The 19,720-nt window shown below is 42.8% G+C and overlaps 1 protein-coding gene across 4 annotated transcripts in view; it reads left to right on the forward strand.

The window, feature by feature from the left end:
• Positions 1-19,720, forward strand: part of KIAA1549L (KIAA1549 like) — a 308,930-nt gene that overhangs the window by 166,905 nt on the left and 122,305 nt on the right. For 2 of the 4 annotated variants that reach the window (XM_030794655.1, XM_030794656.1), the window contains exons 2-6: positions 2,954-5,509; positions 5,919-6,530; positions 8,905-9,020; positions 12,053-12,272; positions 13,112-13,245. In XM_030794655.1, coding sequence (XP_030650515.1) covers positions 2,954-5,509; positions 5,919-6,530; positions 8,905-9,020; positions 12,053-12,272; positions 13,112-13,245 — 3,638 coding nt within the window. The remainder of the gene's footprint in view (positions 1-2,953; positions 5,510-5,918; positions 6,531-8,904; positions 9,021-12,052; positions 12,273-13,111; positions 13,246-19,720) is intronic. The other 2 variants (XM_030794658.1, XM_030794657.1) reach the window with 2 other exon arrangements.

The following is a 19,720-nucleotide window of genomic DNA, read 5'->3' on the forward strand; positions in this document are numbered from 1 at the left end:
CCTTGCCAGCCTATATTTCTCTTCTAGTTCATAAGGAACTCTAGTCAACTCTGCCTACAGATAGCATAGGCTATTAAAGGGAAGTGCCTCCATCCTGCTCCTGTCTAGGTAATTTTTGGACTAAGGGCAAGCCTTTCTGTTTAATCCTAATATATGTCTTCCTTTAGTAATAATTTCAGTCTGTTGACATGTGTTTGAAACACGTTTTTCTGAAATTCTTCAAATCAGTTCTTCTGAATTTGGCATCATTTGGTAATTCAGTGAACATGTTTTCTCCCTTGGCTTTATGTGTGCCATTGAGGTTTGTTTTTTTTAAGTTAGTAAATTTTGAGGTTAAATGTTTCTGAGAAATATCCCAAACATATTCCAGCAGTCAAATATGTTTGAGAAATATTGGCTAAACAAGTTTAATTAAACCATCCAATATCCTATTTATTAATTTTTTACTATATACCTGTTATGTTTTCTTGACTATGAGACTTTTCTGAGCCTTTATTTACATGATGATGGGAATATGCCCACATAAATTCCAAATCCACTCTGGTATCACTTTCTGAATACATTAGGGTAAGTTAGGTTATGTTTCAATGACAACCTCCAAATTGCAGTGACATAAAATAGCAAAGGCTAACTTCTTGCTCATGCTACCTGTATATCCTTTGTCAGCAGAGTCCATAGGGGACGCAGGCTGGTGAACCAGCAAACACTTTGAACATTGCTACTTTCTTCTTCCTCTTCCTTCTTTGCCTTCTCCTTCTGTTTTTCAGTAGCAACTTCCTGAAGTATGTTGCTAGGTTTTGTTTCTTTTTGTTTTGTTTTGCTATGGAGAAAGAAAGTTCCGGAGAGTCTTCCTCCAGCACTTAGATGTTCTAGCCCAGAAGTGACACTTGTCATTTCTGCTTACAAATTCATTGGCCGGAACAAGTTACATGGCCCCCATCAACCACAGAAGTATCCAAGATGTTCGGTCCTCCCATGGGCTTAGAAGTGGGAAAGCCGGAAAGATATGGTCAGCATCATTAATGAGTTTCACATGTGAATCTCAAGCACTTCTCAAGATTGTTCATAGAAACTTTTCTTCATGAGACATTTGGAATACTGTGCTTCATAGGAGCTACGTTGGGAAACACTAGTTTCTAGTCTGGAAAACAACAAGGTCCAGTAGAAGCAAATCCACTAGAGATTGTCTTTCTTCACTTCAGCATGGAGTTTTCCATCAGTCTCTCTTGGCCGTGGTCATTCAGTCAGTTACAGATCCCTTGGTATTAGCCCGCATTCCTCCATCCTGTTTGCAGAATTTTTTTTTTTTTTTTGTGAAAGAGTTTGCAAAACTTCCTGCTGAAAGCAAAAGCTGCTCAGCCTGTAGCATCCTTTTTCTGAGTTACAAGGCTATATAACTGAAACAAGATGAATTTATTTTGATTCTTGAATCCATGAGTTGGACTTGTGGTTAAATCCATTTAAACGAAGGTACAAAAGAAGAAATCCTACACAGATTTCACCTGACATCCACATAAAAGTGGATTCTAAAGTTTAACTGAAAAATACAAAAACGCAAAAATACCTTATACAGATGTTATATTTACCCATATAAGTAACCAGATAAGACTGCATGCAAAGTGTGAAATTGAGGCTATCTAGGAGATAAGCAACATGAACAGGGAGGATTGAGGCATGAAAGCAGCATCCACCTTCTGTGTAAAATTGCAAGTGTCTGAGCGGGGAATACCTCCTTAGGCTGCATGTGGTAACATAGAAACACAATTTCCATTGCAAACCATGAAGCAGTTCCTAAGGAGGGCATGCATTTTAATGAAATACTATGCAGACTTTAGTGTCTTGGAGCTATATATGCATTTTACCACTTATTTCTATTTGAGGTGGGCCAGTGGAGGCCAGAGGGAGCTTTGGCTCTTCAGAAAGCACCCCAATGATCCTGATCTGGTGATCAGGAGACAGTCAGGCTGAGCTGGGCATATGATTACGACCTGCCTAGGAGATGGAGTGGTTTCTCTTATAAAATCAAGTCAACAAGCCGGATGTACTATTGGCTTATACCCTGATGAGTTCTAAAAATTATGTAAGGCCAATTTCTTGGGTATCTGCAAATCCCAAGAATGGAGAATTTTAAAAACAAGAAAAGGAAGAATGAGAAAGGAATTTTTCAGAATATTGCCTAATTCAGAGTGAATTTCCAGCTTTCCAAGAGTTGTTTCCTTGCCTCCTTTTTGCGAAGGTCACCAGCTTATGCCCTGCCTCCTTGTCTGTCTGCCTGTGGGGCCACACATGAGTGTTGATAGTTCTGGCCTCTGCAGGTGCTTATAGTGACACCAGGCCCTGTGAAAAGTGTCTCCTTCCTGGTTTTTCTTTCTGAAATAGCCTAATCTGAAAGAAAATCTCCTTTGCTGTTTGACATGGCATGAATGATAGCACCTGGAATCCTTCTAAATCCAGAAAGATAAATATGTTTCATTGGAGCCATCTTTCCAAACGCAGACAACCTCAAATATTTCATATGAGATGCCTCAGGGTCCTAAAAAAGATTCATGCTTGAATACACAGTTCTTCTTTAGTTTCGTGCATTTTGGTTTCCTGGATGAGGTTATTTTGGTGTCATTGGCCATGGCAGTTGACCACATTCAGCTTTGCAAGTTTCACAGTCCATGCCTTGTAGGTGGGACCAAAACAATTTTTTTAATACACAAGTATTTTCCACATCTTTCCTTAAGCATCACTTCATCAGAAACTGCTTCCCACCATCCCTGCCGTGTAGGTTCACTGCAACATTTTCCTACTTGATATTATGTAATTTGTTGTTTGACTCTGTTTCCTGAGCCTTCTGTGATGGGTCCGGGCAGAGCCTGTCTTGCACACACCTTTGTCTCCAGCACCTGACCACAGCAGGCACTTCATGAACATCCAACACCTGACGGCCTGATATTTTGTTTCACAGGAACAGACAATCTACAGATGAATGTCACCCGGATTCCAGAGTCATTTCCTCCCGGGAAATTGTTACCAATTTCACCAACATGGCCTTTCACAGAAGTCAAGTCTTCCTCAGCAGCAGACAGAATCAAGACCGTGCTGGGACAGTCCTCTGACAACACAAGCTTGCCACAGTCAGCCCGAACCCCTACGTCCAAGACACACCACAGAACTAGGGCTCATGCGGACTTCTCTTCTTCCCTTTACCAAGGAAGTGGACATAGCGCCTCCCTCGAACCTTCCAAGGATTCTACCGAGTCCCTGGTCCAACCGGGGCCTAAAAGGGGACAAGAAGCAGCCGATGTGTCAGGTTTGCCTCTCACCAGCATGCTCCCCTCGTTGTCCACAGTCCCGTCAGGGACATCCTTCAGTGCTATCCCCCCATCCCAGCCAGTATGGGCAGGGGCTTCCTCCATTTCAAAGCATCCCCCAAGGTCAGACATTCCCACACTCCTCCTTCCACCTCCATCCTCTTCATTGGCTCCTGACTCACCTCATTCCATCATCTCTGAGCCAGCAGAGCAACCCCCCAAAGTGCCGTTAGTTCCCCAAACAGCTCCAGCCAACCCCTCTTCAGGTCAGAACATAGCTGATCCCCTAATCCCATTTTCTGATGAAATGGACCACACTCCATCCCAAAATGCCCAGGATCTCATAGGCATCCCTCATCTAGGTGTTTCTGGATCCTCAACAAAATGGCATTCCAAGCTGTCCCCAACAGAGGGTCCCCATTCAGCAGGCTCATCCACACCTGGGTTTTTGAGCCCCATGGCAGAACTGTCCCATTCGTCTCCCCCTCCCCCAGCACTTGGAAGTCTTCTTCAGCTTCCAGATGGAAGCCCCTCATGGTCAATGTTGGAAGTGGCTTCAGGTCCTGCATCCACCCAGCAGATCAAAGCTGGGGTGCCTGGAAGAGTGCACAATGGGGTGTCTTTGCCAACTTTTAAGAATACAGAAACAGCGACCCATGAGGCTGAGCCTCCACTTTTCCAGACTGCAGAATCAGGGGCCGTAGAAATGACCAGCAGAAAGCTGGCCTCTGCCACTGCAAATGACTCTGCTAACCCGCTGCATTTGTCAGCAGCTCCAGAGAATTCCAGAGGGCCCGCCCTTTTGGCAGAACACACCTCTTCTTTGGTGCCTTCTCCTCTGCATATCACCACACTGGGTCAAGAGCAAGCCATCCTTTCTGGGGCAGTTCCCACATCGCCATCAACTGGGACAGCCGACTTTCCCTCCATACTTACTTTCCTCCAGCCCACAGAGAATCATGCCTCCCCATCTCCTGTGCCAGAAATGCCCACTCTTCCAGCAGAGGGCAGTGATGGGTCCCCTCCTGCAACCAGAGACTTGCTCCTCTCAAGCAAAGTTCCTAATCTTCTTTCCACATCTTGGACATTTCCCCAGTGGAAAAAGGACAGTGTGACAGCCATTTTAGAGAAAAATGAAGAGGCAAATGTGACGATTCCTCTCCAGGCCTTTCCAAGGAAAGAGGTTTTGAGTCTTCACACTGTAAATGGATTTGTCTCTGATTTCAGCACCAGTCGTGTCTCATCTCCCATCATTACAGCACCAAGGACAAATCCCATTCCTTCAGGATCACCTCTACCTTCCATACTCTCCATACAAGCCACCCAGACTGTTTTCCCATCTCTTGGCTTTTCCAGCACCAAGCCAGAGGCTTACACAGCTGCTGTGGACCATTCTGGGTTGCCAGCTTCAGCTTCCAAACAGGTGAGAGCATCGCCCTCCTCCATGGATGTATATGATTCCTCAACAATAGGAGACATGCAAAAGCCAGCAACCACAGGTGTTTTCTGGAGTTCTCTTTCAGCAGAAACTGGATCCCTTTCCACAGAATCAATAATATCTGGCTTGCAGCAGCAAACAAATTATGATTTAAATGGACACACAATTAGCACCACAAGTTGGGAAACTCATTTAGCTCCAACGGCTCCTCCCAGTGGTTTAACTTCAGCTGCCGATGCCATAAAATCTCAGGATTTCAAAGACACTGCTGGGCATTCAGTGACTGCAGAAGGGTTTAGCATTCAGGATCTAGTCCTCGGTACGAGCACTGAGCAGCCTGTGCAACAGTCAGACATGACCATGGTTGGAAGCCATATAGACCCCTGGCCCACAAGCAATAACAACCATTCCATAGACTTCCAAACAGCTGAAGTTGCATATTACTCACCCACAACTCAACATTCTGTGTCTTATCCTCAACTACAGTTGCCCGACCAGCCAGCACATCCACTTTTGCTAACCTCATCAGGACCAACTTCTACAGGTAGCTTGCAGGAAGTGCTTTCAGATGGAACAGATACAGGTTCTGAAATTTCCAGTGACATCAATTCATCACCTGAGAGAAATGCTTCCATACCATTCCAGAACATCTTGAGATATCACTCTGCTGCTGAATCTTCTGTATCGACCAGTGTCTTTCCCAGGACCTCCTCCAGAGTGCTGCGGGCTTCTCAGCACCCCAAGAAATGGACAGGTGCAGCCACTAATGCAGGTAGTTTGTTTCCCGGTACCCCTAAAACAGGCATGACTGCTTTTGTGGTCAGAGCATCTTCAAACTCAACGCAGATACCAGCTTTGCTCTGAAGGAGCTCATACCCCCTATCAGGAGTGAGTTAGCCCCAAGTAGTCACCTCATTGATCCTGTGCCCACCTGAGCTTTCGAAGCTATTCACAATGTAAGCATCCTTGCTATCAACCATAGCTGTGCTGTAAGTGGCATTCTTGTTATGGTTAATCAACTTAATGAGCCTAGAGTTGTTTTGCCTAAGTTCTGTCCACTGCAAGCCCAGATTGCAGAGACTTCACCCTAGCAAATCCATAAGTTACATCCATTCATCATCAGAACAAGTGACACGTGCATTCCAAGCCAATGACAAACTTTGTTTTTTCTCTCTTTACAGCGGACACAGTATCGTCTAAGGTAGAGCCAACAGCAGCAGCTGCCGTCACATTGTTTCTGAGGAAATCAAGTCCACCTGCGCTGTCCGCAGCCCTGGTTGCTAAGGGCACCAGCAGCAGCCCTTTGGCCGTGGCCTCAGGACCAGCCAAGAGCAGTTCGATGACTACTCTTGCTAAAAATGTCACAAACAAGGCCGCATCTGGCCCGAAGAGGACACCAGGGGCAGTCCATACAGCCTTCCCATTCACACCAACTTACATGTATGCAAGAACAGGACACACCACGAGCACACATACAGCCATGCAAGGAAACATGGGTACTGCCTCTGGCCTATTGTCTACAACTTACCTCCCCAGGAAACCACAAGCCATGCACACCGGCCTCCCAAACCCCACCAACCCGGAGATGCCCAGAGCATCCACGCCACGCCCACTGACAGTCACGGCCGCGCTGACATCCGTTACAGCCTCAGTGAAGGCCACCCGGTTGCCACCGTTGCGAGCAGAAAACACAGATGCTGCCCTTCCTGCTGCATCGGGTGCAGTGGTCACGACTGGCAAAATGGCATCCAACCTGGAGTGTCAGATGTCCAGTAAGCTCCTGGTGAAGACAGGTATGAGACCACTGTTCTGATCTGAAAGCAGCAAGCCTGGCCTCAAAGATGTAACAATAATGTTTATTTTAGATCAATGGTCCTCAACCAGGGGAGATTTTTCCACCCTCCCCCAGGGACATTTGGCTATGTCTGGAGACATTTTTGGTTGTTATGCTTGGTGGCTGGAGGTATTACTAAAATCTGGTGGGATAGAGACTGGGGATACTGCTCAACATCTTACAATGCACAGAACAGCCCCAACAACAAAGATTAATCCAGCCTAAAACATCCATAGGGCCAAGGTTGAGAAACCATGAGCTTTAGCAAGTGTTAGAGGAGAGAGAGCCTGATGTGGCATGGATTCTAGTCCTAGGATCAGTGCTGATATCAGAAGCCCCAGGAAACCACGGTTCTGCCAGTGGGTCTAAGAATGCAAAGGTACTGTTTTGCGTCAATGATGTCTCACATGAATGAATGATGTGGTTTGTAAAATACAACATCTTGGGAAGTGCTACAGAGTTCAGAAGGGCTTTTGTCATGCATTTTTTCAATTAGCTGATAGCAAAAGTACAGCTTCTGCACACTACATGGGAGCCCAGGATTTCTTTTGATGTTAGAAAGAAGACTTTCTTGAAAAAGTGGGATGGGCAGCACCAGAATTGTGAGCAAGGATGGGATACGGTCTTTTAAGCCCCCACTCCCCAGATGTAGCAAAGCAGGCCTAGAATGCATGGAGAGCTTTTAATAGTGTGGCAATGTTTGCTATAAAAAAAATTAGACAAATTATTTGAAAGAGCACGCCAATGGTGAATGCTCACATCCTCCCTTCTCACCCCACAAAGAATTAAATGAAATTATATCTTGAGACATATCCTATTCTAAAATGGGAAATTAGGAAATTAGGCATAGCAAAAAGTACAGTATCTCTCTCTGTTTCTCAAGAATTTATACCATCTGGGTTTCCACTCTCTGTCCTCACTCCATTCCACTCTCTTCTGGGTGGCAGGCAGCCCTGGCCCCTCAGAGGCAGAAGTTGGAAACATTCTCTTCTCTGTCTTCTTCACAGCCTCCCACCAGCCCAGCTACATCTAATCAATCACCAGTTCCTTTCACTTCTACCTCCTGGATACCCCTTCTCTCCATCCTTATTCACACTGCCACTTCCCTAGTTCACACTGTCATCATCACTCACCTAAATTTCTGTAACAACAGCCACATTTCTCTCTCTGCCTTCAGAGTCCCCCCTCTTCAATCTGTTTTCCAGTCTGTAGTCGAGAACCTTCTAAAGTGCATTCCTTTGCTTAAAACTCATTTCCCATTGCCCTTAGGACCAAGCTTAAACTTGTATATACGGTAGTCCCCTCTTATCTGCAGGGGATCTATTCCAAGACCCCCCCAGTAGATGCCTGAAACTGCAGGTAGCACCAACCCCTATATCAACTATGAATTTTCCTACTCATACATACCTATGATAAAGCTTAATTTATAAGTTAGGTGCAGTCAAGGTCAACAACAATTAGTAATAAAATAGAACAAATATAACAGTAGACTGTAATAAAAGTGATGTGAATGTGGTCTTTCTCTCCCTCTCTGACTCTCTAAATATCTTATTGTACCATACTCGCCTATTTTCAGACTGTGGTTGGCTGCAGTAAATAAAACCATGGAAAGCAACACGGTGGCTAAAAGGGAACTGCTGTATACTGAAATATTTTGCTTCTTTCCCCTGCGCCTTTGCACTTAGTACTCCCTCTGCTAAGAGTGGGTGAGGGCAATCTCTTCCCCCTTGTCAAATTTCACTCTTGTGATCCTTCAGAACTTAGCTGAAGCATCAGTTCCTATGGAAATTTTCCCTGATCCCCATCCCTTTACCAAACTCAGGGCTGGGTGCTCCTCCTAGGAGCTCTGGCAGCCTCCTAGGCTTCCCTTCAAACAACACCTGTCACATTCGATCCCAAATGCCCGTTCTCTGTCCTGTGTCTCCATCCCACTTGCGAGGTGGGGATGGCACCTTTCTGATCCAGGGTTGTTTGAGGCTGCAGCACTGAGCCCAGGGCCTGCACCTAAGGAGGCTGTCCATGAATGTTGTTGCAGGAAATTCATCGCATGCACTGTCGAGCCGGCTTTCAAAGTCAGCGGCAGCATCTGTCAGAAATGAAATGCCACCAGCATACCAGCTCTCTCTCTACTCGGGTCACACAAATGGCTAGGGCCTTCTTTCCTTAGGACTTTAGCAGGACCCACAGAGCTACCACCCCAGCCCGCCCCCTCATTGATGGCCCTGTGCTTACCAGCTCTGCCCAGAACTTGCAGAAGGTGATGGTTGGGAGGAGTGGAGGGCAAGTGAATGGTGAGGTTTGCCTGATTGTCATGCTTCTATTTTACCCCACAGTTCTCTTTCTAACCCAAAGGAGAGTGCAGATCAGTGAATCCTTGAAGTTCAGTATCGCCAAAGGGCTCACACAGGCATTGCGGAAGGCTTTCCACCAGAGCGATGTCTCAGCTCACGTAAGTGCTTTGCTTTGTAACCAAGCTAATCCATCACAGTCTGGCTCTTGGGTCTAGAATATGTTTAGGTTGTTTTCCTCCTTTCTAGGCATCATAACAACACTGGCCAGAAGTAGAATCTGTCTTCACTTTGGCAACTAGCTAATGTGTAGTGGCTCGAGAAAAAGGTCAAATTTTGAGATGGAAAACGGAGACTAATTGCTTTATGTCTAGATTTCTTTTTAAAGATTGAATATATTGGCCAGGTGGGTAGCTCACACCTGTAATCCTAACACTTTGGGAGGCCGAGGCGGGTGATCACTGGAGGTCAGGAGTTTGAGACCAGCCTGGGCAACATGATGAAACCTCGTCTCTACTAAAAATACAAAAATTACCTGGGCATGGTGGCAGGTGCCTGTAATCCCAGCTACTCGGGAGGCTGAGGCAGGAGAATCGCTTGAATCTGGGATGTGGAGGTTGCAGTGAGCTGAGATCATGCCACTGCACTCCAGCCTGGGCGACAGAGTCTCTGCCTCAAAAATAAACAAACAAACAAGCCTGAATATATTGTTTTAAACCATCCCATTATCCCATCGTTTGGGGAAAGTATTTACATTGGTTGTGTAATTTTCTAGAAAACTCTCCGTTGCTTCTCCCCTTATTTTCGTCACTATTGTAAACAGTGATTCATTTCTGGACATTTAAAAATTACCCTGACTTGTAAATCGAGTCTGACTTTGCTTAAATTGCCCACTGCAGACAGGGAAGTAACATTTTTTCTTTTAATGCCAAGTACTGTTTAATGAGTGCTGGCTGATTTTGATGGCTTATCCAAGAGACGGAAGCTTCACTTTACATCTTTGGGTTTGATTCCAAGTTTTCAAACAGTAAATGCAGTTGGCAGTCGGTAGACTCCCATTTGCACCACTAAAAACTATTGCTCTGGCTTCTTCTTTTGATGTTCTGTCCTACAGCTGCAGTCAGCCTACTGACCCCCTCCCTCCCATCAACACCCAGGGCTAGAAAGGAGATTTGGCACATACTTTATTGATCATTGTCGATCTCTTTTATATATTTCTAAAAAAGAAGAAAAAAGAAAGAAGTGCATTATATGAGAGGCTCTTATGATTTCTGCACCAGAAACTTTATGGGAAGTTGAAAATGTGAATATTTCCATTTAGTTGCCTGATACAATTTTCACTAATCTTCAGTCATTCTCAAACTACTTTTACAGTTTTGGTCTTTGCTGCATATCATCACAGACCAGTGTGACAATGAGTATAATTTTTTTTAAGGGCTCTGTTTTAAAAACTTAAGCACATTTTTTTGAAAGGGCATTTGATATTACTACCATAAATGGAAATCAAGATCATTTGCCACAAATAAAAGGTGATGGTAAGAATGAGAATGATGGAAACCAAACAGGCTAGAGGTTGTTGCTTGCAGAAGGCTCTAAGGCTGAGCCTGGTATCCCTTTGTTTGTTTATTTAAAAAAGGAATTAGCAAGGGTTAGAGAGATGTTAAAAGCAAATATTCACTAAACTGAGACTTATTCCTTGGGGTCATTAGAAGGGTTGAAAGGGAACAACTTTGTCACTGAGTGATTTAGTTGATTTAGTGTTGTCTTGTGCTGTGTCCATGTTCCATGGTGAAATACCTCATGTTCCACTTAAAATCATCTTGAGCACCATCTTCAGGAAAAACTGAGGGGGAGCACACGATGCGGAGGAAGCAGAGGCACACCCATTCTGTTGCAAAATCAGCTGTCTTGCTTCCTTTGGAAAAGACACACGGAGATGCAAGAATATGGGGAGAAAGCAGGTGTCAAAAACTTCCTGGCTGGGCACAGTGTTTCATGCCTATAATCCCAACACTTTGGGAGGCCGAGGTGGGAGGGTCACTTGAGGCCAGCAGTTTGAGACCAGCAGGGGCAAGGTAGTGAGACCTCCATCTCTACAAAGCATATGTAAATTAGCCAGGTATGGTGGCACATACCTATAGTGCTAGCTACTCGAGAGGCTGAGGTGGGAGAATTGCTTGAGCCCAGGAGGTCAAGGCTGCAGTGAGCCCACAAAACGAAACCCTGAGTTCCAGTTTTACAAGATGAAAAGAGTTCTGGAAATGGATGGTAGTGATAGCTGTACACCATTATGAATGTGTTTAATAGCACTGAACACCACACTAAAAAATGGTTAAGATGGTAGATTGTATATTGTGTGTATTTTACCACAATAAAAATTTGGGAAAAAAGGAGCTGCATACATATATGTATGTATATCTATATATGTTACTCTTTTCTGTTTTTCAAATATACAAATTCTGTAATAAACATTATATTTAATATATTAAAACCAAAACAAATTAAAAAAAACGCTGAACTGTAAATATGTAACATCAAAAAAGAAAAAATAAAAATAAAATCTAAAGCCTCAAAATCTTACAGTTGAGATAGAAAGAGCTCAGACCATCAGTGTCCCCTAGGATTCAGCTGTCGGAGAAATTCTCTGCGGTGCATCTCTGCCTTGGTCTTGAACCAATTTATGAGCCAAGGACAGAGTCTGAACAAGTCTTCTGTCTGCTTCTAGAAAGAGGAATTCACTTTACTTACTTCTTGACCCTTGCCCCAAAGGTGCCCCCACTTAATCTATCATTTCTACCTTTTAATTCTCATAAATGATGAGAAATATAAGAAAGTGATTTTCCCAGCATTTCATTCACTGAAAACCTCTTTGAACTACTCTCTCCTTCCTACCTTTTTGGTAATAATAGTTGTTGGTCACAGGATTATACTGAGGCACTTAAAGAATAAAAAAGATACAGATTTAATTCTATTCCATGAAGGTTTGATGTAAATTATATTTTGTTGTTTTTGTGATATTTTGAGACTTGCCAATCCAAATTATGCTTTCTAGGATTGTTAAGAATATTTGTTGAACGAGAACATTCTATTCTCCAGTCTTGTTTCTAACAGCCGTGGTTCTAAGAAATACCAAGAAGAACTTAAAGTACTGTGGAAATAAACAATGGGGTTTGTGGGTCCATTTGTTTTGTAGGTGGACATTCTGGAATATTCTCATAATGTCACAGTTGGTTATTATGCTACCAAAGGGAGGTTGGTGTATTTGCCTGCTGTGGTGATCGAAATGCTGGGTGTGTATGGAGTCAGCAACGTCACTGCAGACCTGAAGCAACACACCTCACACTTACAGTCTGTGGCAGTACTTGCCTCCCCATGGAATCCCCAGCCTGCCGGCTACTTCCAGCTAAAAACAGGCAAGTGACTCGGAAGGAAGGGATTTTCATCCATTCTTGGGTTCAGGGCAGTACCAAGTGGACACCTGTTTAAAAGCTCCATCGCTAGCTGCTGTGTCATTTTTTAAAGTCCCCGTGAACCTTCTTCAAAGGGTCCTGCTAATCAAATGTCCAAGTTCCTTGCACATCAGCCTAAACTCTTCCAACCCTAGATTTGTTAGAAATGTTCTATCATAGGAGCCTTCCTTCCCAATTTACAAACTTAGTACTTTTGAGCACCAGGTACTATATTTTATATTTCTTTCTATATTATTAGTGGGTACTAATAATAGTTGAATGTGCAAAAAAAAATCTATAGTTTGGAGCAATGGGTTCCAGATGCCATGAATGAGAATCTCTGAGTTTAGGTCTTAGAATATATTTTTTTCAAACTCTGTGGTGATTTCTGGTCTGCAAAGTTTGTAACCTACAAGAGTGGAGGAACTCTTAAAATAGAAACAATCAACTTAGCAATGGAGGTCAATGATTTTCTTCCCTCCAAAGAAATAGAAGGCATGATCTCTCTTAGATTATGATTTGTCAGTCTTTGAGCAGATGTCTACATATTCCAATCAAATAAAATCATAAAATCTTTTGCGTTGGTGGGAATGTCTGGTTCGATCGGGCTCTTAATTCTTCTGTGTTATAATTCATCTTAAGAGCCACTTTCAAAACTACAGTTGAACCTTGTCTAGCCTTATTATTTATTTGCCTAATTCCTCTCATCTAAAATCGTGCTATTTTGTATTATGACCACTGTTAAATCCAAGAAACTGAGACATGGAGCTTTAGTGAGCACTGATTGACTTCTCTCATTCTAGTGCTGCAGTTTGTGAGCCAAGCGGACAACATACAGTCCTGCAAGTTTGCTCAGACAATGGAACAGAGGCTGCAGAAGGCGTTCCAGGATGCCGAGAGGAAAGTCCTGAATACCAAAAGCAACTTGACAATTCAGGTAGGGAGGAAGGTGCTTCAGTCTGTGTAGTTGACAGACAACCACAATGCAGAGTCTGGCAAGAAATGACTTGGGTCTTCCCATTCACAGCTGCCATGTATAAACATAACTTTGTACTTCAGACGGTGGTGAGGATGTCTGGGCTCTGGCCATGACAGGAGGGATGCTGTGTCCCTGTGCACCTATTGTGGTTTTGGGGCTTTATATTCCTTTCCCCATGGGATGCTTTCTCAGGCCTTTCTAATACGTTTAATATTTTGAAAAGTTGAACCAGGCTGTACTGTATATGTCAAATGTCTAATATAAAATGAATAAATGAATCAATCCTAAGTAGCTAAGTCACCAAGCTTTGCCCATTCTGTGATTTTATGCATTGGCTTATATTCCAATCACCTTAGTTTAGACACATGCCAACACACACACACACACGCACGCACACACACGCATGCACACTCACACATACACGTGCATTTTATATTGAAGTCTTTACTATGTGCCAGGAACTGTGCTAAATGTTTTACAAGTATTTTGCTACATAATACTTAAGACATCCTTCTGAGGTATTCTTACTCCCATTTCACAGAAGAGAGAACTGAGAGGCTAAGAAACTTCCAGAAGGTCACATGGTAAAGAATGGAAGAAGGACCTGAGTCAATCCACTACGCTATACTCACGTCGATGCAGTGTAGAAATGGGGTCCTTAATGAAGCCTGTGTCAAACAACAGAATTCTTTCCCAGGGAAAATCCCTGGGAAATGAATCATGGCATGAGTGAGGAGGAAGTAACAGATGAGGTTAGAAGCTACAGGAGTCTAAGAGTTAAAGGGTGATTGATGGGAAAGTGTCCCCTGTAGGGGCTGCTTTTATTGGGGGACAGGATTTTAGATGCTCTAAACAGCCCTTTTAAACATTTAAACAGCCCTTTTAAAAATATTTAATTATTTGTTGAGATGGAGTCTCCACATATTGCCTAAGCTGGTCTCCAACTCCTGGGCTCAAGCAATTCTCCCTTTGCGGCCTCCCAAAGTGCTGGGATTACAGGCATGAACCACCACACCTGGTGCGCCATATTTTTTTTTTTTTTTTTGCAATTACATAGCTATCATCCCACTAAAGACAGATGCTTCCTAATGATATTCATCCAGCCCCCAATTAACTCTTCAATGTCTCTGTTTTGACTACTGAACTAAAGCCTTTGCAATGAGACCCAGTGGTTTTAAAATGGACATTTAGCATAAGTGAATTATCGGCAAAGCCAATATGATGTAGAAAGCATACAATTTAACTTGAGTGAGCAGCTTTCCTGTTCTAGATTCATCCAAAGTGTAGATGGAAGTATCTCATTATGATTTGGTTCATGTTAGACGAAGATCTAAAAATGTGTCACAGACTGAAGATTTATGTAAGGAGTGTGACTCAGCTCTCTTGTGGGAACTCTTTTTCTTTCTGATTGGATTTGTGATCCTCACAGGTGCATGAGCCTAGTTAGATCTTGGCAGCACAGCATACTTTAATTGTATTCAGGAAGCACAGACTTATTGAGTGTCTGCTATTTATCAGGCACTGGGAAGGACACCAAGATAAGCTGCCCTTGGCCTTAAGAAGCTTCCTTGTGTTGTTGTATGGTAGTTGTGGGCCATTAGAGGAAACTATGTAAATCAAGTAACAAACCTTCCTTGGAAAAGATGATAGGAGGTGATTCGAAGATTACATCTAAATAGATTTTAGATGCTCTTGAACATTTAAACAGCTTTTGAAATGAATGGATAATTGGATAAATTGTTTTTATTAACCCTGTTTCCATTTTCGCCTTGGCTGACAGGAAGCCCAGAGCCAAATTTGTTGCCTGGATTTAGTAACCCTCAGGGCCCCTATATTATGCATGGTAACTGCATGCTAACGTTCCCTTGGGGCTGTCTTTCACCGGGGCCTGTTTTTGTAATTAATAACTTTTCCTTTTATTGTATAATATATAATTTGTAAGGCACCTTGAATCCTTTGTGGAATAAGACCATGTAAATATTTAATTAATTTGCTCAGACAGTCATTGAAAAATCGACTTAAAAACTTGTATAGGTTTGGTATTAGGGACTAGATTACAGTGGACTCAATTAGGACGTTTTTGGTTGCCAGGGACAGAATCTAAGCTGATGAAGCTTAAGCAAAAAGAGGAAGTGATTGGCTCATGTAACTGAAAGGTTCACACTTGTTTATTCCAACACAGTTGTATCCAGGTGATTATTTGATTTTTCATCAAGCTCTCTTCGTTTCTTGGTTGGCTTTGCTCTGCACTGGCATTGTCCGTGGCTCCCATGGGGTGGCCCCTCACAACCCCAGGTTTGTCTCATCCTTGTTGCGCACAGTCTTGTGGAACCAAAGTGCCTTTCCTGGTGTCATTCCAGTAAAATTCCTGGGATTAGCTCTCATTGAACCTACTGTGCCCTTTCTGGGCCAAGGAGGTTAAATGTCCCAATGAACTAGGCCTGACTACTCCTGAAACTTGGGTGGGGCAGCCCCATCCAGAACACATGAGCAAAGAGGAGAAATGGTTCCCTGAGGAAAATTGTGATGCTATCAAGAAGGGAGGATGGATGCTGGGTAGGCAAACAACAGCTTTCTGTTCCATCAGCCTATAGGTCTTCCTAGCTAAATGAATCATGGCATGAGTGAGGGGTAAGTAAGAGATGAGGTTAGAGGCTACAGGAATCTAAGAGTTAAAGGGTGACAGGAAAGTGTTCCCTGTAGGGCCTGCTTCTATTGAGGGACAGGGCACGAAATTCAGGGACCAGTGCCATGACTTTGAACCTGTAGGCCTCCTATTTTTGGAGCTAGTCTTAAGTATACATCAAGAATGACCTCACTTTTCTTACCTATAAAAAACTAGTGTATTAAAGAAAACAAATAAATGGAAAGACTTCCTGTGCTTATGGATTGGGAGACTTTATATTGATTGTTACTACCCAAAGGGATCTGAAGATTTAATGTAATTCCTATCAAAATTCCAGTGATTGTTTTTCACAGAAATAGAAAAATTAGCCCTAAAATTCCCATGGAATCTCAAGGGGCTTTGAGTAGCCAAAGCAATCTTGAAAAGAAAGAATGAAGTTGGAGGTCCCATACTTCCTGATTTCAAAACTTACTACAAAGCTATGGTAATCAAAACAATGTGGTGCTGGCATAAAGGCAGACATCTAGACAAATGGAACAGAGAGCCCAGAAATAAACCCTCTTGTATATGGTCAAATGTTTTTTGACAAAGGTGCCAAGGCTATTCAATGGGGAAAGGACAGTCTTTTTAACACATTAGGAAAACTGAATATTCACATATGATCCCAAAAGAATGAAGTTGGATCCTTACTTAACACCATCTACCAAAAGTAACTCCAAATGGATCAAAGATCTATATGTATTATCTAAAACTATAGGACTTTTATAGGAAAACATAGGGGAAAAACTTCATGACACACAGTATTTGGCAATGATTTTTTGGACATGGCACAGGCAAACAAAAGAAAAAGTAGGCAAATTAGACTTCATCAAAATTAAAAACTTCTGTGCATCAAAAGACACTACCAGCAGAGTGAAAAAGCAATTCATAGAATAAATGAAAAAGATTTGCAAATCATATATCTGGTAAGTAGTTAATATTCAGAATATATAGAGAATACCTACAACTCAATAATAAAAACAAACAAAAAAAATCCAATTAAGAAATGAGCAAAGGACTTGAATAGACATTTCTCCAAAAAAGATATACAGATGACTTAAGCACATGACAAGATGCTCTACATCACTAATCATTAAACAAATGCAAATCAAAACCATGAGATACCTATTCACATCTATTAGGACGGCTATTCTCAAAAAATGGAAAATACTAAGTGTTGGTGATGATGTGGAGAAATTGGAACCCTAATGCATTGCTAGTTGGAATGTCAAATAGTGCATCCCCCCGTGGAAGGCAGCATGGTGGTTTCTTAAATAACTAAACATAGAATTACCATATGATTCAGCACTTTCATTTCTCATTATATACCAAAAAGAATTAAAAGTAGGGACTCAAACAGGTATTTATACACCCACGTTCATAGTAGCATTATTCACAACAGCCAAAAGGTGGAAGCAACCCATGTGTCCATTAATGAATGAGAGGATAATCAAATGGCATATATACATACAATGGAATATTATTCAGCCTTTAAAAATGAAGGAAATAATGTATGATTGGAATGCAGAAAAATTTTAAAAAGGAAATTCTAATGCACGCTACAACATGGATGAACCTTGAGGATGTTTTGCTAAGTGAAATAAGCCAGCCACAAAAGGACAAATACTATATGATTTCTCTTATAAAAGGTATCTAGAATTGTCAAATTAATAAGTGATTCCACTTATAAGAGGTATCTAGAAAGTAGAATGTTAGCTGCCAGGGGCTGTGAGGAGGGAGAAATTAGGAGTTGTTTAGTGGGTATAGAGTTTCTGTTTGGGATGATAAAGAGGTTCTAAAGATGGATGGTGATGATGGTTGTACGACAGTGTGAATGCACTTAATGCCACTGAACTATACACTTAAAATGGTTAAATTTTATATGTGTGTTTTACCACAATAAAAAAAATTATAACTTAACTGGTCAAGTATAGTATATACATGAGGCACCCACATTGCAAACTTTGTAGGCTTCCTTGGGCTCCAGTGGGATTTGGGTTTTTGTTTCATTTCGTTTTGGAGGCAGGGTCTGGCTTTGTCTCCCAGGCTGGGGTGCAGTGGCGCAATCATGGCTCACTGCAGCCTCGGACTCCTGGGCTCAGGTGATCCTCCTGCCTCAGCCTCCCAAGCAGCTGGGACTAAAGGCATGCAACATCATGCTTGGCAATTTTTTTCTATTTTTTGTAGAGACAGGGTTTTGCCATGTTGCCCAGGCTGGCCTTGAACTCCTGGGCTCAAGTGATCCATCTGCCTCGGCTTCCCAAAGTGCTGGGATTACTGGCATGAGCCACCACACCCAGCCAGGATTTGGTTTTGTCGAGAGGTAAAAAATAGAATGTTCACAATAGAGATAAAGATTGAAAAGTGTTTTTTTTTTTTTAGTTATTATGTTTTTTGGTGGCCGTATGGTGAAGTTTTTTAAATTGTTCAGAAAGAAATGCCTTTCTTTTTGGTACCTTGGGAAAGAATATGCTTAGCCACAGGTATTCATGCCTTGAGGAAGAAGCTAAACCACATTCCAAAAATACTTCCAGAGAAGAGAGTCAGAGTTGAACGGACATACTGATTCAGTTTATTGTCAGTCATGGGAATATAGGCTCTGGATTAAACAATTAAAAAGGGACCAGGTATGGTGGCTCACAATTGTAATCCCAGTACTTTGGGAGGCTGGGGTGGGTGGATCATTTGAGCCCAGGAATTTGAGACTAGACTGGGCAACAAAGTGAGATCCTATTTCTACAAAAATGAAATAAATTAGCTGGGAGTGGTGTCGTGTGCCTGTAGTCCCAGCTATCCAGGAGGCTGAGGTGGGAGGATCGCTTAAGCCTAGGAGTTCAAGGCTTCAGTGAGCCACAATCAGGTCACTGCACTTCAGCCTGGGGGACAGAGTGAGACCCTGTCTCTAAATAGGAGGGGGCGGGGTAGAGAAAAGGTGGGAGAGAGAGAGAGAGAGAGAGAGAGAGAGAGATCGATTGATCAATCTTCCACTTACGGGAAAAAGTGGGAAATAAAATGAAGAGCTCTTCCCAGTAGTTTCCTGGGTGATGGATTTCCTAAAAACCCTGACTTGATCATTACACATTCTATGCATGTAAGAAAATATCACATGTACTGCATACATATAGATAAATATTATGTATCATTTTTTAAAGTCTATAAAAAAATTTTTTTAATAGGAAGGTGGCAGAGATGTTAATATGTGAACACCCAAAGGTCTGGGAAAGACAGGGTGTTAGTCAGTGTCCTGATAGGAAAAGGAGGCTGCATTCAAATGAAGGTGGCTTTGTAGAAAGAAGAGTGGGCAGGTTCTGGGGAAACCACAGGAGCAGTACAGTACCCAAGGCTCTAACAGCTGGGACCCAATGGGGTGAGTGCGGGGTTCGAGGTTCAGCTGCCTGATGGGAGTGAGCTTTGACCCCATAAGGAGGGAGTCCTAAGCATCAATACTTTGACCTCACCCTCCTCCCTCTCTCCCATATCCTCCCGAAGGCAGTGGAGCCCACTGGGGTTGTCCACAAGGGTCTGCCTCCAGGGGCACCGGACAGGGCAGAGAGGGTGGGTGGCAGAAGGATCTGGAGGGAGAAGGGAAAGCACGCAGCACAGAAATTCACAAAAAAAGGCCTCACCAAGTTGAATGACTTCCTACTAACGATGCTTTTCAAATCTCATCTGTAGGATATTTTTGTTCATACATTGACCCAGAAAGTTTCATTTTCCAGCAACTGAAAAACTGGCTTAGACAAAATGTGAAAAGAAAACCATGCCATC

Source organism: Nomascus leucogenys, chromosome 15 (genome assembly GCF_006542625.1).
Source record: "Nomascus leucogenys isolate Asia chromosome 15, Asia_NLE_v1, whole genome shotgun sequence".
Classification (NCBI taxonomy): domain Eukaryota; kingdom Metazoa; phylum Chordata; class Mammalia; order Primates; family Hylobatidae; genus Nomascus; species Nomascus leucogenys.